We start from the raw sequence: 26,336 nt of genomic DNA, 5'->3' as shown, positions 1-26,336 counted from the left end.
CTTTTCTATCCTAAAAGTATGTATGTAAATAACTTTCTTCTTCTCTTCTTCCTCCTCTTTCTATCACCCTTTCTTCTCCATCATTTCTGCACAGTCCCTATCCCGTCTAAGCTCAACGGTTCGTCCATGTCGGCCTTGTCCATCGGCAAGGAGGGTCTCGGTATGGGAGCCGTGTCCAACCCGGCTGAGGTTTTCTGTTCGGTCCCGGGTCGCCTCTCGCTGCTCAGCTCCACCTCCAAGTACAAGGTCACGGTCGGGGAGGTGCAGCGACGCCTCTCCCCGCCTGAGTGCCTCAACGCCTCTCTGCTGGGCGGAGTCCTCCGCAGGTGAGAGGGAGGGAGACGGGGGGAATGTGAGGGTGTGATGTAGGTTCAGAGCTGTTTTCTTGGTGTTTGGGGAGTAGAGGTTGACACTCTGAGACAGAAAATACCAACTTTAGGATCCCAAAAGAGGTTGGAAATGAAATCTTCATGAGAGGATTGAAACAATGTGAAAGAAAATAGATTTCTGCCACACATAGTTATGTTTATTTTCTCAAATCTGTGCCTTTTTCTAATGAAAAATATAAGCGTTGTACTTCTTTAGGCCTCTAAAACTATTAAAATGAAACAGTCTGAGAAGGTAAAATCTGGTCATAGAAACCTGTGATGAGGGGTCATAAGTAGACTTTGGTTGGCTATAGTTTGGGAACTAATGCCTTAAATAACTTGGATCCAGGTTTAAACAGCTGTTGGTGTTACACTTTCGTCATTTAGTGGTGTGTTTCTCTTATTACTGTGGAAAACTGTTCGAATATAGATGTTGGGACTTTAAGTTTAACTACCAACATCAACAGTAAGTGATAAGTTTTGATGTTTGGACATCAGAATCAAAGAGTTTATTTAAAGTAACCATTTGGCGCTGGTGTCAAATGAAGATAAATGAAGAAAACCATCACTAAAGAGGAAAAGACAGCCGTTTATCCATCAGCAGAAGCCTAAATAATCAATATTAATCAAATGCTGCAGTTTGATAAAGGAGCACAACTGACATTTTCCAATGTAACCAAAGAGGCTATCAAGCTCGTTTACAATATATGCTCCTTAGATTTCAAACAGTAACTTCATGTTCCTGCTCTGAATGTTGTTGAAAGTCATCTTGAGAAGTTTAAGGATGTACATACATGTCTTAGATGTCAGCAGGTTGGTAGAAAAAGAGAAACGCTCCAGAAAAAATACAACAAATCATCACAAAATAACCGCTGGAATCGTCTGATCGTTGTTTGTTGATATTTAAATTACTGTTAAAGTATCTGAGAGTTAAAGGATTAGACTTGCAAGTGAGCAGGCAGACAAAGGCTGCCAAACATCCTCCATGTACCATGTCAAAATCTTTATCTCCAAATTTTTATTTGTTGCTTTTGTTGCTTGAAACCACATGACAGAGGTGTAAACTCAGTCCAGATAGGAAATCCATAATTATAAACCATGTTCTCCATAGATCCGAGGCCTTTTCGTCTCTCTCTCTCTTTTTTTTTTTTCTCACATAAAGAGCACTTTAATTTAACTATGGGGGCCAGGACTAAGGACTCAAAATGGGTCATGGGACTAAATCACAAGAGAAGCAATGTGGTTTAATGAAGCGCCGCCTCGGGGCAAAAGAACAACTTTATGATTTGGTTTGCAGGCTGAAACACTTCAAGAGGACATCATTAAAAAAATCTAAATGGTTGCAAACATTGTAAACTAAGTCTATACATTTTCCGCAGTGATAACAATACATCACCGTCTTATCTTATCATGTCGCACCTTTAAATGTTTCTGTATATATATAAATAAATATTGAAATATAAGGGTGAGAAAAGGGAAAGAAACTGTAAGTAAAGGCACAATTGAAGGCAAAAATGGAAAATACAAGACACTATCCGTGTTGACAGGAAGCATAGGGAGACTTCAGCTTCACATTCACTTACATAAACACTCACACACACACACACACACACACACACACACACACACGCACTCACACTCACACTCAGCCATAGACATACAGAGATACAGCAGGCACACATACAGAAAAACACATCCACATACACACAATGCACCACAACAAAACTCATAAAGACAAACAGACACAGAGTAGGATACACACACACACACACACACACACACACACACACACACACACACACTGACACACATACACACACACAAGGACCATCTCCTAAAAACTGCTCTCTCTGTCTCCCTGTCCCCCCTCAGGGCGAAGTCAAAGAATGGTGGCCGCTGTCTGAGAGAGCGTCTGGAGAAGATTGGCCTCAACCTGCCCGCCGGGCGACGCAAGGCAGCCAACGTCACTCTGCTAACATCTCTAGTGGAGGGTAGGGAAACACACACACACATACACACAGACACACACACACACACACACACATACAGTGACCTGCATATATCCTGACAGATAGAGACACATATTTACATAGAAGTATCCTCGCATGAGCAGACAGGAATAAACAGTGGTAGCATGGGTGGCTGCGTACATGCGTGCGTGTGCGCACACAAGTGGAGAGGGTGTCATTTTGAAAAAGCTGAAGTCTGCTTCAAAAAGCCAAAGAGCAGCGAGCTATTTGACTGGTGAAAGTGAGAAAAGTGGTCACAGAGTTTATCTCTTGACCCGACCTGACCTGAGCGGTTACAGCAGTCAATTATGCTTCATTTAAAAAGCATTTTCACGGATAATTATTTGATTTGAAATGATTTAAAATCTAAAACCGAAGCGCTGACTTTTAGCTCTTATATATCCACAGAGCCTGCTTTTTTTTGTACTGCACCAAATCTGACTTGTATTTCTCACTTTTCCTTCTGTTTCTCCTCCTCCTCCAGGTGAGGCCGTCCATCTGGCGCGGGACTTCGGTTATGTGTGCGAGACAGAGTTTCCAGCCAGAGCCACCGCCGAGTATCTGTGCAGGCAGAGCGAGCCCGACCAGCTCCCCACACGGCGTAGCATGCTGCTCGCTACCAAGTGAGTGCTCCATCCATACTAATACACATTTTAGTCATGTATTAGTCTTTCATAAGAGTATTTCTTAAGTGAAATCACCAAAGCTCACTGTGTTTGGGGAGAAGTGCTTAAAAAAGCCTCTTTAATGAATTCCAAACTTGATCTGTTGTATGAGTTTATGATAAATGTGCAAATAAATACACTAAACAGGACTAAAAATAGGTAGAGTGCTCCCTCCCTCCACTCAAAAATATGTTTTGTTTCTTGTTCCTTCAGTTGGATGTTTGAGCTTCACTGTGCAGAGTGATGAATGTGCAGGTTTTCAGAAGTCTGTTTTCATTTTCATCTGCTTGAAGGAGGAAAGTTTCTCTGCGCTCTGAGCTTAAATGTGACTGTAAGGCGTCTACAAACACGACTGCATGATTTGTGACATCACAACTAGTTTGGAGCCAATCGTGGCTCAGTATTCAACTTAAAGTGTGATGTTAAAACTTGAAGTACTCCAGTGCAAGAAGTATGAGACATCTCTTAACCAGCAGTTAAACTTTTGAAAAAAAAAAAAAAAAAAAAATTGCATATTCATGGTTTTTAGAATTTTTAATGAGAGAGAACGACGAGATGTCGTTTTAAGGATTTTAATGAGATAATTAAACTTTTTTTTTATGTGTAAAAACTATATTAGGCACAAATTATTATTCAAAGTAGAGTATTTTATATACGTCTTAAAACATGTCTGGAGGGGATCTTTACACTCCATCTGCTGAGGAAGGTCGTGAGATGTGTCTGAAAGCTCCGGAAACACCAAATTAGTGGGCCTTATGATGAGAATTTTAGGTCAAATCTGTGTGTCTTGTCAAATAATCTGTGTTTTGTGTAGATCCACTGTGTAAAGTGAAATTGATTTCCAAAACTGTCCCATTCACTTTCCCATTCACTTCAATGAGAGAGTGTGTACAAACTTTTGACTGGTACTGTAAATAATGTAAATACCCTGTTTTTTGGGTTTTTTTTGGTAACTTAATTGGCCTAAACTCCAGTGGCCTTTATGTTGAGGGTGTGCAAATCTTTGGCACATAATTCAAGTCTCAATGAAGGTTGGATTTATTCAAAACAAGGGTGTTTTGTGTGCTGGTGATGCATGTTATCTTTCCTGAAGACTAACTTGGATGGAATTTGGCCAACGCTGAGCCTACACTAGTTTGTCAATGCTGACTCATCTCTCTTCCTTTCCAGGGAGATCTGTAAGGAGTTTGTGGACCTGATGTCCCAGGACCGCTCTCCGCTGGGCGGCAGTCGACCCACCCCCTGCCTGGAGCCCGGCGTCCAGGGAAGCCTCACCCACTTCAGCCTGCTCACCCACGGCTTCGGCACTCCCGCCATCTGCGCCGCGCTCTCCGCCTTCCAGAGCTACCTGATGGAGGCGATTAAAATGCTGGATAAAGGAGAGGGGGGAGGGAAGAGCCACCACGACAAGGAGATGAAGCACCGCAAATAGAGGGAGGAAGGACAGATGTGTGGGTGGATGGATGGATGGATGGATGGATGGATGAGCGGCAGAAAGTAAGAAAAAAAGAGGGGGAAAAGACTGACTCGTGGCCCCTCTGTGTCTTTACGTTCGCCCTCAGGACAAAGACTTTTACCTCCCAGAAACCTCTGCGGACCCTCTCGTCAAGGAGGCGGGGTTTATGATGATATCTGTACTGTAATGTGTGTCCACAACCACCTCACTCTAAACGACGCATGGACCTCTCTTCTCAGTAGCTGGTTTGTGTCATGATGGCGTCTCCAAAACATCTCTTCAGGATGAGTTCCTGCATACGGCAGTATGGTTTTATTTATTTCCTCACCCCCCGTTTTTTTTTTTTTTTTTTTTAAATTTGGTAAAACATGTCACCTTTATCTGTGTTCCTAGCAGCCCCTGCCTTCATCAGTCACACACAAACGCACTTAAACACACTTAAACACACACACACGCACACACACACACACACACTTTGGACTGAACTCATCTGGGAAGCATCGTAAGCCATATCCGAGACAACAACCTGCTCTTTGCTCCTCTGGAACTTTTTTGGGAGACTTTTAACTCCACCTGATTGGACGCAGCTTCCATTTGTAGTTCGTTGTAGTGGGTGGTCATGGGAAATTGAGTTCTCTGGGTTAGCAGCGGGGAAAAGGAGGAGTAACAGGCAGCTAAAGGAGATTTGATTTCTTTTTATTTTGAACTACTACGTGTTGGTAACTTAAGAAAAGAACACAAATCATTTTGTACTTTCTGTGTATGTTTATTATTAATGTTATTACTGTTGTTATTATTATTGTATTACGGCATAAATGTAATATATTATTAAAGAATTAAGAACTGATCGGTTAAGTTTCATGAGTGTGTTTTTATGTTTTTATCTGATAAATCAAAACAATAAAAATGTAACGGCACCTTCAGGCACCTTTAACTGCAGCTGTCCACTTCAACTTAGCTTTAAATGCAAAGGTGATAATGGTATTTATTTGCTTTTATTTGTTTTTATTCTTTCCCTCAGTCACAATAATGACATTTTTTATTGAACCCTGTAGGCAAAGTCTATTCTCACTCAAACAGGAAGGTCATAGCTAGGGCTCCGACTAACACTTAATTTCATTATTGATTAACCTGTCAATTATTTTTTCGATTACTGAGTTAATTATTTAGTCTATAAAATGTCAGAAAATAGTGACAAATGTCCGTAGCAATGTCCCACAGCCCAAAGTGATGTCTTTAAATTGCTTGTTTTGTCTGACTGTCAGTTCAGTTTTATAAAAGAGAGAAAAGCAGCAAACGTCACATTTAAGGACCTGTCAGACCACCACTTTGGTCGAGACTAAAATATCTCAATGTAGTACAGGCATTCGTGGTCCCCAGAGGATGAATCCTAGTGGTTTTGGTGATATTCTCCTGACTTTTCCTCTGTCACCACCCAGCAGGTCAAAGTTCACACTTATCCTGTGAAATATCTCAACAATCATGAGTTGGATTGTCACAAAAATTTGCTCAGACCTTCATGGTTTCCTGAGGACATATCCCGATGACGTTGGTGATCTTCTGACTTTTCCTACAGTGCCGCTATGAGGTTCACATTTGTGGTTTTCAAAGAAATGTCATTACAACTATTAGATGGGCAGCCATGAACTTTTGTCCAGATATTCATGTTCCCTTCAGGAATTGTGATAACTTTGATGATCCCTTAACTTTAAAAACTTAATTTTACTTTGCTTTATGACCAAAAACCAGCCAAATTATTGACGTTCCCATTAGCCTCAGCTGTATTTTGTGTTTGGTCCTAATGAGCAAACGTTAGCATGCTAACACGTTAAACTAAGACGGTGAACACGGTAAACACACAGTTAAATAAACAGTTCTAATCTTCACTTTCCATGTTATTTGTTCAGTTATCTCTTATTAAATGCCAAATACACATCAAAATACTAATTTTTTGAGTATTTTTTATATGTCTTTATATGTTTTATGTCTTCCTGTAAAATATTTTCACGTTTGATAAGTCGTATACAAAATTAAATCCAGTCAAAACTGATTTAGGCCGTGTAGCTGACTGCTTTAATACATTGATCAGCATTGTCATTGTGAGCATGTTAGGATGTTGATGTTAGCATTTAGCTCAGAGCACAGACTAGCAGAGCTGCTAGCATGGTTGTAGACTCTTTGAGCATTAGTCTGACGCAGTTTCAGCTCAGCGTAAAGGGATTTGGCACCTTCAACGGAGCCTGAACTGTGGCCATCCTTTCACTACACATCCACATATCATGCTTAGGACACATTTTCTGCACACGCACCCCAAGGGGCCACTTAAAAATTCAGTGCCCCTCTATGCATGCAGGGCTCCAGCAGGGGCCCGGTGAGGCGGCAGCGTCACATCTGTAGCCCTGAACGCTGTACCTGGGAGAACAGAACAGAGGAAGTGGTGCGACCCCCAGCGCCCAGTAAACCACACACACACACACACACACACACACACACACACACACACCTCCCCTGCACAGTCCTTCACTTTATTTAACCAGGATGAGATACTCACAGCAATTACTGCTTTCCAGGGACTACGCACATACATGTGTCGCCTGCTCAGACACTCTCAAACACTTCTACCTGCCGTATCTCCCTTTCTCTCCTCCCATCTCATTACCCTCCTTTGCCCTCCCCCCCCCCCTCCTCTCCCCTTCTTCCCCCCCCCCCCCCCATCCCTTCATCTCCTTCTCTGTAACCTAACCCCCCCCCCCCCCCTCACACACACACACACACACACACACACACACACACCAACCCTCCTCACCCGCTCTCCCCTATTCTCTCCCTCTATCTGACACTCAGCGGGGCCGCTCTCCATCTCTCTGTGTGCCTCCAGGCAAACATATGCTGCTCTTCCCGTCAGATTCCGGTGTGTTTGAGAGAGAGGAGGGATTGTTTAATGTTTATTAATCACCTGTCTGTGGTGGAGAGAGGAGACGGTGATAGAGCCACACACACCGTCTCTCTCTCTCTCTCTCTCTCTCTCTCACTAGTACACATACACATGAGCTTACAGTCTCTCTCTCACACACACTCATGTCTAAACTTGGCCTGGTTTTTCTCAGTTACAGCTGTATATACGTGTGCTCATTTACTGTACCACAGTCAACACTGATGGAGGAAGACTTTTTTTTAATGTATTTCAGGAGTTAATTGTGTATCAAACGGTTGAGATGATCCTAAAAACCCACCTAAAGGCTCATTATTGAACTTAACAAAACATATTAAAGTATTAAAAGCATTTAAATTTGATATAATTACATCTTGAGGGGGACCCTAATTTGGAAAACTATGCGTTTACCTTGATCACTAATTGGTTCTTGATTCAGATGGGACACATTACCCCTATAAATCAAGTTATACTGAAAATGGGTAGTGCAATATCCTTTCAGATCATTTTAGGGCTGAAACTACCAATTATTTTCACTATCAATTAATTCTTCATTAATCGATTAGTTGTCTATAAAATGCCAACAGTCCACAATCATAAAAGACTCAAAAAAAGCAGAATATATTCACATTTAAGAAAATGGAACCATCTTTAAAAAATGATTCAAAATGATTAATCGATTATCAAAATAGTTGCCAATTAGTTTTCTGCAAATTGACCAATCGATTAATCGTTGAAGCTCTAATTAATTGAAATAAAAAATGTATAAACTATTAAACAAATATCAGAAAATGTAAATTCTTCAGTGTTTCAAACACTTTTTGATAACCACATTTATTTAAAGAGATTAATTAATTAATTAACTATTAATTAAGATTTGATTTATTAATTATCTGTTCTATTACAACCTTGAATTGGAGTCATTAACTAGTTTGCTTACATGAAAACAGGAAATGCAGCAGTATGTTATCTTCTGTTCTTTTAATTTTTTTAGTCAAATTATTCCTGCTAGTTCACATATTTTTTGCGGTTAAGTTTTGGTTTGTAGGAGGCAAAAGGCTGATTTTGGACTCCAGTGTCACCTGGCAGCTGTTTTGAATCTAATAAATAAATTAACTTCCTTTTTTTCATCTTAACTACCTAAATTGTGACATTTTTGTGACAAAGAGTTTGTATCTCAACTGTGTGTCACTTTTTATCAGAACAGAAAAAGCAACAGTTAAAAACAGTTTGGTAAAAATTGTGACATTTCCAAAATCGGTCACTATTTTAGTGTGAAAGTTCATCGTTGACCTTGCGAGTGGAAGTTTGACAAAATTATCTTGAGTTTGATCGGCTATCATGGCGGCTGTTCATTGTCATCACGTCACATAAGTATAGAATTTTAGTTACATGATAATAAACGGTCATATCTTTAAAATTTACCACACTTAAGTCACTAAACACAACTGAGCCATCTCCATGACAACTAAACAAACTCAATCCAGTGATGAAGACCATAAAATGTGGTTGATATCCCCGGAAAAAGCAAAAAAAGTGAACCTTGACTAAAGATTATTTAGTATAACATGCAAAAGTAAACATAATTATCTGCATCTTGTTGGCTTTCTTAATATCCAGAGGCCTTGAACGTCTCATACAAAACATTTCACTTTAGTACATATTTCAACTTTCGGAGGCTGCAGTTTGGGGGTGAGTGAGGGTTATATCCAAAATGTATTTAAATTCAGTAGATGTTGTGTGTTGGTTGGTGGACAGAAGGTGGAAAAAAAAATGAACACTATTAAAAAAAATATATTTCCTGAAGCAAACCTGAACTTGTTTCTGACAAACCTGCTTAGCTACACACAGTGAATCACAATCAGAACACAATATAACTCAATAAGTCTGCAGTAAATGCCAACTTAGTAAGTGCATGAGAGGTGTCGAGTCAACTCAGTGGTAATTTTTGAGGCCATATTTTGTGACTTTTAATTGATTATTTGTGTACATTGCTATTATTAACTTTGGGGTTCCTTTAAGGTCGAATGACAGCTCGTTAAAAAGTGCTTGAAAACTGATATGATGCAAAACAGCATTTAAATTGACTTTACAGTAATTTCTCTTCCTATGTAGCTTGGTCATTCAGGGACGTGGAACAACATTGTGCTGGAAAACTTTGCAACATGAATATGTGCATGCGTGTTTTATTACACGTGTACAAGCATGAGCAAGTGTACATTACCCACACGCACACTCGCTGAATACAAGTGCAAAAGTACACAGCCAGAGGGCTGTTCTCTTTCTATGTGCAGATGAGTAGACTAGAGAGCAATGAGAAAGCACCACAGGGACAAAGAGCTTGTATCTCAACTGTGTGTCACTTTTTATTGGAACAGAAAGAGCAAGGAGGTCAACAGTACAAAAAGAAACGAGGGCGTGAGAGTCGGTAGCCGAGCAGTGAGCGGTCACTTGGCGCCGAGGGTGAGCTTCTCCAGGTCCTGGATGCCCTCCTTGTCAATCAACCGGACGGTGAAGGAGGTGAGGTTCAGGATGAAGCGCTTGTTCAGCTGGAGGACGGAGAAACACAATGAAATAGGAAAGAAACGGTCAGTGAAGGCGCAAATGAATCAAAATCAAAGTAAAAGCAGGTGTAGAAAAACAGCGGAGGAGAAGCAGAGTGATGGGAAACGTAACAGTAGAGTGTTTTTAAGGCTGATAAGATAAATCCACGAGGTGAAATGAAGATACTGATGGCCGCTTTTTCAGAGCGAGCTGAATAAACAGTTAAATACGACGCATGTCATTGGTATTCATACTCAAATACAGGAGTTAAACTACTTCCTAACTCACCTCCTCGATGCACTTCTTCAGCAGATCCACCGCCTCTTCTCGGGTCAGATCTGGAACAAAAAGACAGAAGAAAATGAGAAAAAAAGGAGAGTTTCCTCTAAAATTGAGAGGAAAAACATCTGTCATTAATGGAGGGATTGAGTGGATATTACTGTGTCTTAACAGGAAGAAAAGCATAATGTCATGATAAAAAAAAGATGAGTTAATTGTGAAAAGATAGAAGGTAGTTCGTGGAATTAACGTACGAACTGCTGTCTTGTTTCTACTGTTATTGTTTGACATAAAGGTGAAAGAAATGAATCTAAATCTTACAGATTCATGAGTCTGTATGTTTTAAAATCTCACATGGCCTCGCTGTGAATCAACTAAACACACTTTATCACATCTTTTCTTTTTTTTTTTTTGTTGTTGTTGTTGTTTTTCCAGTCAGTCTCACAGGAACTATAAACAACAGCGAAAAACACGCGCGAGGCGTTTTCTCTGCGCTGACCTGGTCTGTAGTAGCGGTCAAGAATGGAGAGAGTGAGGAAGGCTCCGTAGCCGTGGGCGGCGAAGGGGGCCTTGGCCAGAGAAGACAGGTAGTCCATGTAGTAGAGACCCGGGCCGTCTGTGTCATCGTAGCCCGCCAGCAACAGGTTCACATGATACGGAGTCTGGAGAGAGAGAGGGGAGAGGAGGAGAGAGAGGAGGGGGAGGAGGAGGAGGAGGAGGGGGGATGAAGGATTAACATTCAGATCTATGACAAGCGTTCTTACAAGGTGTTCGCCTGAGACCCAAACTAATTAAATTTCATGTTAAAATCCCCAATAAATTGAATAAGAATGTTTTTTCAGCACCTGGAAACAGACCTATGAACTACTTTTTAAACGCTAACATGAAACCAATCACAGCTATGTTATTTAACAGCTGAACACAAAAGTTTTTCTACCTAAAAACCCACGAATGAACATTAGTGCTGCAACTAATTATTATATGCTTATTTTCTCGATTAATCGTTTCGTCTATAAAATGTAAGAAAATAGAGAAACATTCCCGTAATAACTTCGTTTTGTCTGATCGTGAGTCCAAATTCCAAACACTCTATGTGTGACACAAAAAAGTTTCAAATCCTCACATTTGAGAAGCTACAACCAATAAATATTTGTCATTTTTCCTTAAAAAAAAGACTAAAATGATTATTCAGTTATCAAAACAGTTGATTATCTTTCTGTCAATTGACTAATGAACATATCAGCAAACTATTGCTGTCATCCAAAGTCAAATTTAATAAGTATCTTTTAGAAATACCTTTAAAAAATGCAAATCTCATTCAGTCTTTTAAACATCAATCATCAGTCATGATATCAGCAGATTTAAGTGTGAAAACACTGCAAAATTGTAAAAAAAACATCAGTGTATCTTGCTAAAGTGTACTTTTAATTGGTCCTGATAATCAAGTGTTGTCTTAACAAAAATAAATATCTGTCTTACTGAGACTTCTTAGATTAGGCCCATTTAGCTAAATTAAATTATTCAATCACAAAAGTGGTCAAGCAGTGAGGGTTGAATGAGTGAGATGAGTGGAGAAACTTAATGAATGCAGACGCTTCGATACAGGGGATGAGAGCTCACTGAAAGCTTTGACGAGTATGAAAACTGAGTGAATGATATTCTACGGCCTCCACGGTTACCAGATCTCAACCCAACTCATGACATATGGCGGATTTTAGAGCAACCGCCATCATCAAAACACCAAATGAGTCAGTATGTTTAGGAAGACTGGTGTTCACACACACTGCTGACACCTTACTAACGGCCCTTTGCGTGATTTTGAACTGTCTGACATAAACGTGGTAAAATCTTTGATCATCAATCCGAAACGGTGGTCCTAGATTGCACCTTGACACGTTCACCAAGAGCCGGTTCGATGCTTTGGTTGAACCAAGACAGAAAGCAGACCCACGTCTTCAAACCAACCGATCACAACACGACATGGAAAGTGTGCCTGAATACTGTGGCCGGCGTAGACTCACAGGTCAGAGCTCTAAACGCTTCGCTCATAGGGACTGATGACAATCTCACAGGTTTCATTGTTAAAACTAAGTCTTAAAGGCGGCCCTTCATACTGGAGTGGTGCATAAAGTTCACTACGGAGGAGAATGGGAGGGGGGGGGGGGGCCTACCAGACTTTGGTAGGTGGAGATCTGAGATCGTCAGGGTATCGCGAGACTATGGCCAGTGTAATATTCTGTAAAGGCTTGTTTTAAATAAAGTTTAGGCAAAAAAAAGAATACAAACAAAAGATGGAGGCAGGACAGAAAAAAAAAAAAGTTTGTGGGATTCTCGCCACCTGCTCGCAGCAAAGCAAGATGAAAACCTTTCTTGCTTTGCCACATTTTCAAAAACATAAAAGCAGAGCAGAGCTGCATGTTTGAGACTCTTTTCTACACTTTGGCAGCACTGAGTTTGACCCCGGTGTTGGATAACAAACACTTCTTCCATTTTTGAAGAGAGAAGTCCAAACCTCAGAGTGAAATCCCACATAAACAAGCTAAATTTGTAACGATGGCGTTGTGTGCCGTAGTTTACCGTCATGTGGAAGGATTTTTTTGGGGGGGGTTTAAATAGTTATCGCCTTCCTCTAATTAGGAGGTGCCAACATTTCCATCAGCGGCATCAATACGGACGACAAGAAACGTGTCACTTTCTGTATCTTATCTTGGATACTCGTCCCTCTAAATAGTCAGCTTCCACCAACCGGTTCGCGAGATAGAGACGTCTTTACCACTTGAAAAGTACAACTTCTCGCTCTCAACTTATCCCAAATAGATTGCTCCTAATTATCGACTTTGATTTTTTTTTTTTTGCGACTTAGCGGAGACGTGGAGCGGCGCGCGACATTAATGCGACACGAACAGCGGTGAGAGGAAAGACCCAAGAGGCAAGAGAGAGAGAGAGAGAGAGAGAGAGAGAGAGAGAGAGAGAGAGCACGGGGAGGGGGTTAGCTGGTGAGTGATGGAGGGAGAGGAAAGGTGAAAGGGCGTCACAGGACAGAGGAGGTGTGTGTGTGTGTGTTTGAGGGTGAAGGGACGGGGAGGGGGGGGGAGTAGGGGAGAATCAGGGTGTCACCGGCAGTGTGACATCTGCTGGGAGTCAGCACCCCTGTTGCTCCCTCCATCGCGCCCTCCCCTCCCGCTTCATCCCTTCTTTCGCTCCCTCCCCTCCCTCCCTCCCTCCCTCCCTCCTCCCTCCCCTCTCTCCGCCGCCTTCACCCTGTGCCCTGGAGTAGCGCCAGGGCTCATTAAAAACTTCTAAAGTCGTTTCTCTTGCCCCTTCCTTCCCCCCCTCCCTCACCCCCCCTCCTCCCCTCCCCTCCTCCCATCTTTTTAAATTACATCTTTTACGCTTCCAGCCTCTTCTCCCTTCTCTTCCTCCAAAACACTAATTTTCTCTCTTCGTTGTTGCGAGCCACTGTTCCTCATTTTAAAATATCCCTTTAAAGCGAGACAATTTTTTTTTTTTTTGGGTGGGGTGGTGGGTGAGGGTGGGGGGGGGATTTCAAAACAACTTATGGCCTAAATTCTTGACAGAGGTAGAAGCAGTGCAGTGTTTTTGATTAGCGCAAAACAAGAAAAAATATAATATTGCATTCTCTGCCGTGCAGCGAGGCAAATGTGATTCATAGAGCGAGTTGTGATGCACACACACCTGCCCTCTCATTTCAATTTATTTCTCAGCCGACCTGCTTATTTCTGTGACTTGTGTTAGCGCTGTGTTTGCCACGAGGGGAATGATGATCGTTATGCTCCCTGTGGAGTGGGCTTTAGTGTGTGTGCGTGTGTGTGTGTGTTAACGATGGTTGTGTACAACAGGCGTGAATCTCAGGATGAATATCTTTGTGTGTGTGTGTGTGTGTGTGTGTGTTTATGTGTGTGTGCTTTAACTCCTCCGTGAACCTGCGAACGCCCCAGTGGCGTCACCCCCACCCACCACACACCTGTCTCACTGGTTACAATGTAACAATAATACGGACTTGGCATCAAAATAACCTTCCCTTCCCATGTCACCTCGGAGGGAAACCAGGCACCTTGTTAACCCAGCCACCTGAACTCACACCCAGGTTCACATACAAACAATATGCATCATATGTTTTATCCCCCCCAGTTGCGACTCTCGTTCCCAGCCAAAACAAGGCGACTGTTGTGCAACAGAACAAAAGCTTGATCGGTTCTTTACCGCCGTTGTTGTCGACCCTCCGCTTTGGTTCGATGGAAGAGTTTTTTGGGAGTTATATATGTTTTCTTGCTGAGAGTTAGAGGAAAAGATTGATACCGCTCTCATGTCTGTGCCAGCAGCCGGTTAGCTTAGCTTAGCACAAAGACTGGAAACAAGGGGAAACTGCTAGCCTGGTTCTGTTCAAAAGGTAAGAAACAGTCCAACAAAACCACATCATCTTGTTTTTACACTGTGGTTTTGTACGGATTGAACAAACGAGATTTAAAGTTGCTTGTAGGCGGATGTTGTTACTTTTGGACAGAGCCAGGCTAGCTGTGCTAAGCTAAGCATCTCCTGCTGTGTAGCTTTATATTTACAGACATAAGAGCGGCTTCAATCTTCTCATCTAAGTCATCTAACGACTGAGCATATTCCCCAAAATGTCAAACGAATCCTTTAAGATATTGCCGTCGCAGGCTTCTGAGCGAAAACAGCTTCAGTTGTGACGAAAATTAAGGTCACGCCGCTAAGAAACCAACCACACACTCATCTCCAAACTCTCCTCTTCCACGTTCCAGCACTCCCACCCTCCCTCCCTCCCTCCCTCCCTCCTTTCCTTCCTCTCTCCCTCCCTCCCTCCCTCCCCCTTCTTTTTGCACCCTGCCCCGGGGCATGTTCTCTTTATTGGCATTTCTCCTCAATCTGCTGTATTAATTGTTCATCTGTGCAGGAGCCGGGGAGCTGCGTGCAATATGGCGCCAGTAATCATTTGTGCCCATTGTGCGCCCGTGCTAAAAAATATTTCACAAACCCATATGGGGCCAGCTGTAGGTCGCCGCCGCACAGAGGCCAACTGTTGCTGCGGCCTTATAGAAAAACTAAAAATAAACAGCTCCAACTTCACAGACAGACAAAAATGTTACTTCTTCAACTTACTGCGTCGCAGACATCCACATATACACAAAAAAAAAAAAACTGATGACTGTAAGGCTTTTAGTTTTCTACATGAATCTCGACAAAAAAAAAAATCAAATGTGATATTTATAAACTCTCTGCCTCCCTGGAGTTTTGCTGTATCAATTTAACCTCATGTTTCAGCCTCCCACACTTACTAATCCTGCAAAAACTTTTCTTGATTACTACACATTTATACCTGTCAATTTAATATCTATCAATTTAATCTTCGATATAATTATATTAAAAGTAAATCAGGCAGGAAAATAAAGCCAACAAGAAAAAAAACAGAGGCAGATGCTGAGGTTTCTATGCCCCTAAAACTTTGAACATTTGTTTTGCTTTGTGGTGAATTCTACGTGTATCATTACTGATGATGCATGCAGCAGAGTCGAGGCCTCAGGTGATTATGCTTACCGCTTTTTTTTTTTTTTCTCCCCCCTCTCTCTTCTTTGTCTCGTCTCTCTCTCTCTCTCTCTCTCTCTCCCTGCTCTCTAAAGCTTGAGTGAATGCGGTACTCCAGAGGTTAGCGCAGGGCCCAGTTGTTTTTCTGGACGGCGAGGCTCGTAAGCACACGGTCGTATGTGAACAGCGTCTCGCTTGCCACTGCGCCGACGTGCTCTGCCGAGTTCAGCTAACTACACCTCCCGGAGGTCTGCAGCCGCTGGAGTATGACATCTTTCAGACTAAAGGACTCATCTGTAATTTATCCTGCAGGAATAAGGCCATCAGAATTAACAATATACCACTGATTAATTTATCAGCCAGTGGTTTTTAACCTAGGGGGTCTGGAAATGCCGGCGGGATCACGTGACGGTTTTTTTCAGGAGGGAGAGAGGGAGGGAGGGGGGGGGGGGGCGTTCAGAAGATGATTTAAGGACGGTAGAAAAAGATTTGAGATATAAAAGCAGATCATTATTTTTGATAAGTCCTGCCTTTTCTGTCTGGTCTAAACTTTCATCTGCAATGATTTAATCAGATTAATTAAAATAAATTCATCCAACATATGCGGCCAGTTCCCCAGACTACAAGAATTGAACATACTTTTGGACTACAGGCGTTTTTTTTTTTTCGATGAATCTATATTATGTTTTGTTTGTAATCTCTGATTCCAGCCTGTGGTGTCAAAGTTCATCTATGCTGAACATGTTGCAAGCCGGCAAAGTTTCAGGAAGTTACGGACAACAACAGAAGTAGAACACACGTATTTATCTATGATCGTTTTCTGGAGTATTTGTTTTCGTAATATTTAGCATTAGAGCTGAAACGATTCAATTAATCGACTAGTCGACTGACAGAAAATTGATCAGAACTATTTTGAGTCTTAATTGTTACAGTTTATTCAATAAAAAGTGGCAAAAACTCTGGTTTGAGCCTCTCGTGTGAAGATTTGCTGCTTTATTGTGTTTTATATCATTTGAAATTGAGTCTTCGTGGGGTTTTTAGTCGTTTTGATGAACAAAGGGATGTGAAGGCGTCACTCTGGTCTCTCAGGACCTGAGACAGGTGTTTTTCACTACTTTGTGATATTATATTGTGAAAAACCAAAAAATGAATCCTTTAATAAAAAAATAAAATAATGGACAGGTTGACTGTTGAGTGAAACAGTAGATATGATCAAGTTGTTGTCATAACATGTAGAAACGGCTTTAAAATCAGTTTTTGTTCTCATCAACATTTCATGAAATAATCAGGATTGTTTCAGTTGTGCAGAGCTTCATTTATTAGTTGATTAATCGACGGACAACAAGTAAAACTGGCAACAACTTTGATAGTCGATTAATAGTTTAGGTCATTTTTTAAAGCAAAAATGCCAAAAATGTACTGATTCAAGCTGATTTGCTGCTTTTCATCCCTGTCAGTTGAATATTTTGGGGGATTTGAACTGTTGGTCGCACAAAACAAGTAATCTGAAGATTTCATTTTGGACCTTTGATGGGGATTTTTGCACCATATGTGACATTTTATAGACCAAATGATTAACAGAGAAAGTCATAAGCATAATCAAGTTGAAGCCCTGAAGTTGTAGTTGAGTAACTGTACTAAAGTGTGTCACTATTGATATTAGACGGTTCAAGGCTTTACCAGATCATCTCTCTCCCTGTTTCACAGTCAAATGGACAAAACACATTACATATTCTACATACTTAAGATGTTCTGGGGGGGAAAAAAACACAGTTAAAAAAAAAAAACCTGTTTATACAACATAATTTGCACATGTCCATGTGCTCTGGAGGTTGATGAATATGAGGAGAGCATAGCTGGAGGAAGGTGTGGGATGCAGGAGGAGAAACTGCTATTGCTTCAGTTTCTGAGCACTCCTGAGAACGCAGCATTAGTAAATCCTGCACTCGTAAAAAAACCAAATTCATAACCGTGAGGCACAAAAATAAAGATATACTTGAAGCTTATGGCAAGACATGAATATAAATGTTATCCTCCACAACGTGCACAACCTTGACTGAATAAAACAATCTTGATCCTATAGGTCCCTCTGTGTGCATGTATATTGTACTCGTGTATATGTTGACTCCTACTCGTTCACACACTCCGGTCTGTGTAGCCTTGTCTACTGGGCCCGGTTGTTCCCCCACGGGACCCCCCGCTGCTCCTCCTCCTCCTCCTCCTCCTGCTGCTGCTGCTCTACCCCTATCCCCGGTTCGATGTGTCCCACATTCCCTTCTCTGCCACACTAATTGTTTTTTGTAATTATTTTCACCCTTCTGCTATTGTGACAGGCGGCGGCTGCACTACTCTTAACAAATTAGTGCAAGAGATACAGCTGGCTTGAACAGAGTGTGTTATATCTACAATCATGTAATAAGCCATCATGCACGCTAACGCTAACATATACTGTGTAATACAAGTTAAAAACATAAAATATGTGAGGCTGCAATAATTAGCCGATCGACAGAAAATTAATCAACAACTGTTTTGATTATTAAAAATGCCAAACAGCCGCAGGTTTCAGCTTCTCAAATGTGAACATGTGCTGCTTTTCTTCTTCTTATGTGATATTAAATTGAAAATCTTTGAGTGTTGGACTGTTGGTGAGACAGAACGAGCTATTTAAAAGACATCATCTTCAACTTAAGAAAACTATAACGGTGTTTTTTTTTCATTTAAAACCATATGAAAACAGAAAAAAGCAGCAGATCTTAACATTTGAGAAGCTGGAACAAGAGAATATTTGCCATGAACAGATGATCCAAATAAATAATTTCCTGTTGATCATCCGATTGATTAATCAATTGTTGTTTCAGCTCAGTTCTTCAACACTGAGCAGTGTCCCATATTTTGGCAAATGAACAAAGTGTTTAAAAATGGTCCCTAAACCAAGGTATCGAAAAAATATTGTTTTGGCATTCGTTCTAAAACTCAAGGTACAAAATTTTCATAACCCAGTCAGTCAACATGAATGTCTAGAGGCGGCACAATGTTCTCATAACTAATAAAAATCCATGAACAAGTATTCGTTTCACAGACTGAGAGAGTTTTTGGTGTATGAACGCAACTTAATCCAGTTCTTGCTTGTGTGCCTTTTCCCTGTAAAAAGTATATTTTGCTTCTGTAGGGCTCTCAGGTTTCTGCAAGGCCTCAAGGACACACATCATAATTTCAAAAAAGCACTGCCACGTTGCAAGCATATATAAACGAGCCGACTGACAAACACTCAGGAAGATAAAACACCTGGTTAAGTTGCCCGGTTGTGCACATGTCCAGGCTCATGTTAATAATGTGGGGGGGAAAAAAATCCTGCACATTTACTACATTTTTTGGGTTTTGAAGGTAAAAACCATCGCGTTTTGATAATATACCCGGAGGAGCCGTGCAGTCAGGGTGGAGGACAGTGATACAGGCTCAGGTGGTGTCATGAAGTCTCAAAGGGAGAAACCTCCGTCACCATTCACAACAAGCTGACAAATGTACCTCACTCTGTCAAAATGCATCTAGCGGTTGAGCTTTGATGTCTCAAGCTGATAACAACACAAACACATGTATAATTGCAGGTGAGACTTAATTCCCACCTGAACCTTAGCAACAAAAGGCTACGTAACAGGCGGGAGTTTGTGGGCATGCGTGAACAATCTGACATCAGTTAGACGGGGCGTTCAGAGCAGGCTGAAGCTCTGGCTTTTGACTTGCGGGGAGCTTTTTTTTTTTTACATATGTTCACTTAAAGTTTTGACCATTTTTAACAGACATCCAACATCATAACAGTATAAAAACCACAGAAAGCATCACATGTCCCCTTTAATCCATAAAATTAATGCTGTAATTCGATTGGATATCTGCTGTGAAGACCTTAAGTGGAGATAACTTTATGGTTGGTCCACAAAAAGACATCATCGTGTTGTGTTATAATGTGGAGCCTTCAGGTTCAGTCAAGAACTCAAACAAATATTTTGGTTATGATTATAGTCACACCTTCTATCAGACTGTTCATTAAGACAGACCACATTTTCCCGGAGCATGAGAGAAGACTTCTCAAAAATAAAAGTTACTAACGCTGCTTTATGGGAAGTTGATGGCTCTTTAACACACTGAGGGTTAAAAAACATAGCACCCTCATAAGGTAGGTGCCAACAGGAATGATCATTTCAAACCACAACTTCAAACAAATTAAAAAAAAGACACATTTCTGGTGGGTGTGTCAAGTAATGCATGATAACATCAATACATATAATTGTAAACAAGGCTTCCTACGCTTTGTTATGTGGTCTTTTTATGCTCCATCTATGCATGTTTCTAAAGGAACAGTTGTGAAGCTTATTATTCTTGTTTTAGGCTGTTTCCTCTTCCATTATAAAGTCTAATGTTGGATTCATATTTTGAGGTGTATGAAAATATTTACCCTACTCCGAAGGTAGTCTGCAAGGTTCTTTCGTGTGAAATTTGCTGCTGCTGCTGGACTGAGTTCGTAACCTAAAAAAAACAAGAGACAATAAATGGCATCAAACACAAAGTTTTGGGTGTGTGTGCTTCTTTAGCAGATTTCATTTTCCTCACAATGACATCAGTGACTAGAGCTGAGTAGTTGGCATTTCTGCTCAGACCCATATATCAATATTTCCTGGAAAAAACATTGTTTTAATTATTTAAGAAAATTAAATGTTTTGGTCGATTTTGTAAATGTAATGTACTGAAAATAAGTATCAGTACTGAAACTGAAACATCACATCAGCATTAGTATCAACATGTTTCAAATAAAACTCCTGTCAGTGACAACTGAAGTTAAAGGACACGTTCACAATTTTTTAAGTCTGTCTTAAAACAGTCAGATATTCATATGAACAGTGAAAGAGGTTTTACTCGCTGTGATCATTCCTCCTGTTCATACTGGCTATTAAAAGATCCCCTTCAACTGTGCTTTCAATTAAGTGATGTGGGCCAAAATCCACAGTGTGTCCACACAGTGATTTTGTGCAAGAATGCATTTAAATGTTTATCTGAAGCTTATATGAGGCTTCAGCAGTCTGAGTTAGTCATATCAAGTGGATATCTGCCATATTTACAGTCTTTTTAGCATCAAATTCCCTCTTTGTGTTTCCCTGTTCAGCTGTGGTGGAAGTATAATAACAAAAAGAGAAACTTTGGCACTAAAAAGACTGTAACTTTTAAAGATGTCTACTTAATTTAACTCATTTGGACGTTGAAGCCTCATATTAGCTTCAGATAAATTTAAATACATTTTTGCACAGCAGGAGGACTGTGGATTTTGGCCCCTGTCACTTACATTGTAAGTACATTATGAAGGGATCTTCTGATGGTCAGTATGAACAGGAGGAATGATTACAGCAAGAAAAAACTATTTCAATGGTCATTTGGGCTCCTGACTGTTGTTTTAAGACAGATTTGTAAAATTGTGAACCCGTCCTTTAAACTGGAGACCTCTGTGGAAAAAGAAGGAGAGTTGTACCAAAAAATCATCATCTTATGATCTTACCATTCCTCATTTTGTAGAGCTGTACATTCTTCTGGATGTACTCTGCAAACTGAACTGTGTCTCCTGCTTCTCCAACACACAGCAGCAGGATCTTCTCGCTTAGTTTGAACATCTTGTCATAGTCTGAAAGAGACAGAGAATTTCTTTCTTAGATTCGAGTTGGCAAATGATTCAAGTAGCCAGTGGTGGAAAGTAACTAAGCACTTCAGTATTTCCATTTTATGTTACTTTATACTTCCACTTCACTACATTTTAGAGGGAAATATTGTACTTTCTACTCCACCACAGTTATTTAACGGTTTTAGTTACTTTTCAGATTAAGCTTTTAAAATACAACACATTGTTAAAGATGAACCTAGTGGTTTCCAAACTTTTTGGCTTTTGACGTCTTACAAAAAGCAGAGTGTAATCGGGGTCACATTTCAGATGTCTATGAGTTGTTAACAGCTCCACCAAATATTTTTCTTCTTTCCTCTCCCATTAATCATCTCACGACCCCTCAGATTTATCTGGTGACCCTTTGGAGGGGCCTGACCCCTAGGTTGGGAACCACTGGACTAAACTAGCTAACTGTATATAAAGTAGTTGAAACTAGCTCCACCTCCAGCAGCTACAACAGTAACATGCTGCTCTAACACTGATGATTCACTATTAATAATCTAATGATGTCATATATAATAATATATCAGTCAGAAGGCCCAAATGAGTACTTTTACTTTAACACTCCAACTACATTTTGCTGCTAATACTTTTACTTAAGCAGTATTTTTCATGCGACTTAAACTTGTAATGGCGTATTTTTACATTTAAGTATTGGTACTTTTACTTAAGTAAAAGGTCTGAGTAATTCATCCAACACTGCAAGTGGCCATTAACTAACTAAGAATGAGTAGTGACTTTCACTTTCATTTAAACCTGCTTGTTTTAACGTTGCAAATTTTAGTTTGACTTTAAGCGATGTAGAATAAATGTCGAATAAACTCAGAGCTTTCAACGCACTGTTATCGACAAGGGGCAAAATAAACATCCAAACTTTGGGAAAAAAAATGAAATAAAAAGTGCTACTTCACTTAGCTGCGTTTAGCTTTGCTAGCTCAACTCAGAGTGTGTGGTTGCATTGTGAGCAAAGTACCAAGATGATGTTATTATACTTAAATATACAGTTAAGACAATACTCTTTATAGAACGCTTGCCCAAAACTCACGCTAGGTTTTAAAACATTAATGTAAAGATGAAACCGGCATGTTAGCAGGCTTAGCTACATGGCTAACGCTAAGCTAACGCGTTGTCATACCGTGCTTCATCTGAATGATGCTGCTGGCTGCAACATTATCGGCGGCGACGAGGACGTAATCCGGCCCCTGGATCCCGATCAAATACTCCATTCTGTATAAGCAGGTATGACCTGAGATAATAAGAAAATCACTATAAAGCCACCGACGTCTTGTTTAGCCTCGTCCGCTCAGATTACACAGCAAAAGTTTGACACAGGCGGCGCAGACCTTGGACGTCACCGGAAAACACGTTTTCAACGCGACTCGGGCGGGCGATTTGAGCGGACTGTTGCTGTCGTTTCACCTGTGTTGTGATACTACTGTTCAGATAGTAAAGTAAATACAAGCAGAATCGGTTATTTTCCCGGTTGAAAAGTCGGTATGAACGAAGGGACGCCTCAGAGCACAATGGCGGAGTCTAATAACCTTAACGGCTCGCAGCGAAGACGGTCACCGAGGTACAGTTCTTCTTCAACTGACAACAAAATGGCGTTGACTGCCGTTGCCGTTAAACGTTCCATCACCGTGAGGAAAATAGCGCCTAGAAAAACGGTCGCGCCGTCGGAGCACAACAAGGAGAACACACCGAGGCGGTCGGAGCGCAACCAGCAGGAAAAGCTAAAGGTTTCCACCCCGGGTCCTGCCCCGGACCGTGTGCTCTCCTCAACGGGTAAGAAGAAGAGGAAGGCCGCGATGCCCTCTCCGATCCTCCCCTCCACCCCTCCGCCGCCGCAGGCTCTCCCCCAGCAGCCGGCTGCAGATACAGAGGACGCGGCGTGGGCGCAGAAAGTGCGTCGGTCCTACAGCAGGCTCAGCGACAAGTCCTTCAACAGCCCCGACTCAAGAGAGACCCTGTTCGGCTTCGAGAAGCTGCAGACCCCCGAGGTGGGCCGGAGAGTCCAGTTATCCAAGACAGCTCCGGAGGTGTCTGCCTCGCTGTCAGGTCTGAACTCATTCATGTCTTTGCTTGAGGGGGCGGATGACTGCGGCGGCTCAGCTGTCCCCGAGGTGGACACTAACATCCCCGGAGTGGCTGTGGTGAAGGAGAAGAGGAGGAGGAAGAAGGTGCAGCAGATAAACACCACAGAGCTGGAAGAACTGGCTGCCAAGATGAACGCAGAGTTTGAGGAGGCTGAGGAGTTCGAGCTGACCGTGGAGTAAATATTGAGACAGACTGAAAGACTCTCTTGTGGCTTAGGGATGTGTCAGTATCAAAAATGTCATGCTCAATTATCACAGTTTAAATATCACAATGAACGGTATTATCATGATACTCATCAAGAGTTTACTATTAGTGATAAAATATTATCATCAACATTGCACCCATTCATAATTTTACAATAGATACATTTTTCCAGATGAAACTGATCCATTACTTTCTGGCAAGTGTTATCATTATTTACAGATATTTGTAAACGCACACAGATGATAACAGATAACAGTTATACTGGACTCTGACAGGCCACTAGCGCTGACTGCCCCTCCGCATCACTAACAAACAGCAGCAGAGCTGAAGCTGTCAGAGAGGAGCCCGGTTCTCTTTGCTGCGGTTATTCTGCCTCTGATTAACCAGTAGCTGTGGCTGAACAAAATAAAACTGCTAATGAAGCGCAGGAGAACTGCTACGTGGTCACAAAGCCCTCCGAAAACCATGATAATGGAAATCGTTGGCAGTATTGATACCGTGTAACCGAGGTATATTGCAAAAATGGTGTACCGGCACATCTCTACTTGTGGCATGTTGTTTTTATCACTGACATGCAGAGAAAAATGGCTTACTCTGGGAGGACAACACTTCAAATGTGTGCTTCATACTTAACACATTCAAGTTTTTGTATATTTCCAGTTTTATATGTTTTGTAAATTGTGATTCTTATGAAATTTCACGTTTGGTTGTTCATTTAAATGCTCTTAATGTGGTTGTTAAACTCATTATGTGATGGTATAAAGGCGTAGTATAGTCACATTGGTATGTTGTTTTAATTTCTAAATGACCAGTAGTTAGATGAGTTAAAACTTAAAGCATTTCTTTCTATTTCTACAAATTGGTGTTTACTATAATCAGATGGCTTTTATTTAGTCATTAAAGTTTTGACTTTGAATGACTAAACAGCCTTTTGCAAGTTTGTTTTTAAAATTGGCTGCAACCATTTTTATCTGACTTCACTTTATAGTCAAAAACTGCTTGATTGAGCTCATAACACACAGAAGGAAAATATGTGACAGTTAAATACTGATTGTAAATATGTGCAGAAGCTGTAGTTTTTTTTATTGCTTGTAAGTTATGAAGCATTATTTGCAGGGTTGGTACGATCTAAGAGGAAAAAAGGATTTTTTTTTATCCTTTCTGGACTGAATTGTCATTTTGTTTCACTCAATTCTTGATTATATTTGAATTGATAGAAAAATCAAAGACGTGAGCAGCGATTTTGATGTCTGGAATCAGGCTACTACCCTTCAATGATGTGTTTACATCTACATTTAAGTGACAAATGTTCAGAATAATATTTCAAGATGACGCCTATCAGTGTTCACGGACTGTCATCTCACATCTGTTGTTTCTTTACTGTTAAAAAAAAACAATTATCTTTGCTTGTCTGCATATATGAATAAATATTCAACCAGTTACATCAACAAAATTACAACCCAGTTACAGTTAATTTCATAGAAATCCTGTATTCTGCCAAAACAGCACATAATCATTTATTTTGGATCAGATTTTATGATGATGTCACTATTCATCTACAGTTTTATTGACGATTGTCTTAATGATACAACTATGCTCTTTATCATTTCCAAGGGTCAAAGGTCATGTCTTCATTTGTCTTGTTTTGTTCGACCAAAACCCAAAGAAAAGCATCACATCTGACAAGCTCAAACCAGCTGATATATTGGCATTTTTGCTTAAAAAACTAATAAAACTATTATTCAATTATCAAAACAGTCGCCTGTTAATTTTCTGTCAATCAACTAATCGATGAATAAACTAATCATCTGAGCTCTAAACTAAAACATTTTAGGAGAATCTCAATCTTGCACCGTGATGCACCAGTTCAGAGACACAACCGTTAAACATCTCATGTGTACAGTCGAGGTCTTCTGGGGATGATGAACACATGAGTTCACGCAGGGACTGATGAGTTGTAAGTCAAGCATGTTGAGTAACACGTTCCTCTCCGCAGCAGTGGTCTCCGGTGATTATGTCGAGGCAGACTGAACGAGTTGAGTAGGCGATCCGTCTCGACTTAATGAGAACGGCGGACAGGTAAAACATTTTCCTCCAGAGTCTTTTAAAGGTGTAAGTGAACGTGTTGCATAATTTTGCACTAACGAGGGTTGTTTCATGACAGCTTCTTTAACCGAGCGGCCTTTTGATTTTAGATGTAGTCTGTGTGAATTCTTTTACTTTAAATGATTAAGAACTTCAATTAATTTGCAGCTGTTGTTTGCAAAATGCTGAGAACCAACAGTACAGTCAACATGACACAGATATCATCTATCAACCACGTTTTTTGGGGGAAAACCTGTTGAACTTGGCTACTCTGGATGTTTTAATTGATTAATTGTTTCATAAAACAAATATTGTCACAGTTCCAACATCACTCAGCTTTTGTGACACTTTTCTCCAAAGTGACTTAAATGTTTTCAGGAGCAAATTTGAGGTTTAATGTCTTGCTTAAAGGCACTTTGACATGTAGAAGGAGC

The 26,336-nt window shown here is 40.8% G+C and overlaps 3 protein-coding genes across 4 annotated transcripts in view; 2 read left to right on the top strand and 1 right to left on the bottom strand.

The window, feature by feature from the left end:
* The window catches only part of tfap2e (transcription factor AP-2 epsilon), a 14,133-nt gene extending 8,830 nt beyond the window's left edge, over window positions 1-5,303 (top strand). For both annotated transcript variants that reach the window (XM_044334802.1, XM_044334804.1), the window contains exons 4-7: window positions 95-326; window positions 2,241-2,359; window positions 2,862-3,000; window positions 4,213-5,303. In XM_044334802.1, the coding sequence (XP_044190737.1) occupies window positions 95-326; window positions 2,241-2,359; window positions 2,862-3,000; window positions 4,213-4,474 (752 nt within the window). In that variant the 3' untranslated portion in view covers window positions 4,475-5,303. The remainder of the gene's footprint in view (window positions 1-94; window positions 327-2,240; window positions 2,360-2,861; window positions 3,001-4,212) is intronic.
* Window positions 5,304-9,771: 4,468 nt separating this feature from the next.
* On the bottom strand, window positions 9,772-22,901 carry psmb2 (proteasome 20S subunit beta 2). Its single transcript, XM_044336001.1, has 6 exons — window positions 22,652-22,901; window positions 21,358-21,480; window positions 20,266-20,336; window positions 10,753-10,915; window positions 10,263-10,312; window positions 9,772-9,979 (listed from the first exon to the last, which is right to left on the bottom strand). Exons 1-6 carry the CDS (start codon window positions 22,740-22,742, stop codon window positions 9,878-9,880), a joined length of 600 nt encoding a protein of 199 aa, XP_044191936.1. The 5' UTR covers window positions 22,743-22,901; the 3' UTR covers window positions 9,772-9,877.
* Window positions 22,891-25,572, top strand: cdca5 (cell division cycle associated 5). Its single transcript, XM_044336000.1, has 2 exons — window positions 22,891-24,754; window positions 24,826-25,572. Exon 1 carries the CDS (start codon window positions 23,013-23,015, stop codon window positions 23,790-23,792), a length of 780 nt encoding a protein of 259 aa, XP_044191935.1. The 5' UTR covers window positions 22,891-23,012; the 3' UTR covers window positions 23,793-24,754; window positions 24,826-25,572.
* Window positions 25,573-26,336: the final 764 nt, after the last annotated feature.

This window comes from Thunnus albacares, chromosome 19 (genome assembly GCF_914725855.1).
Source record: "Thunnus albacares chromosome 19, fThuAlb1.1, whole genome shotgun sequence".
Lineage (NCBI taxonomy): Eukaryota > Metazoa > Chordata > Actinopteri > Scombriformes > Scombridae > Thunnus > Thunnus albacares.
This window is presented reverse-complemented; position numbering and strand designations above follow the sequence as displayed.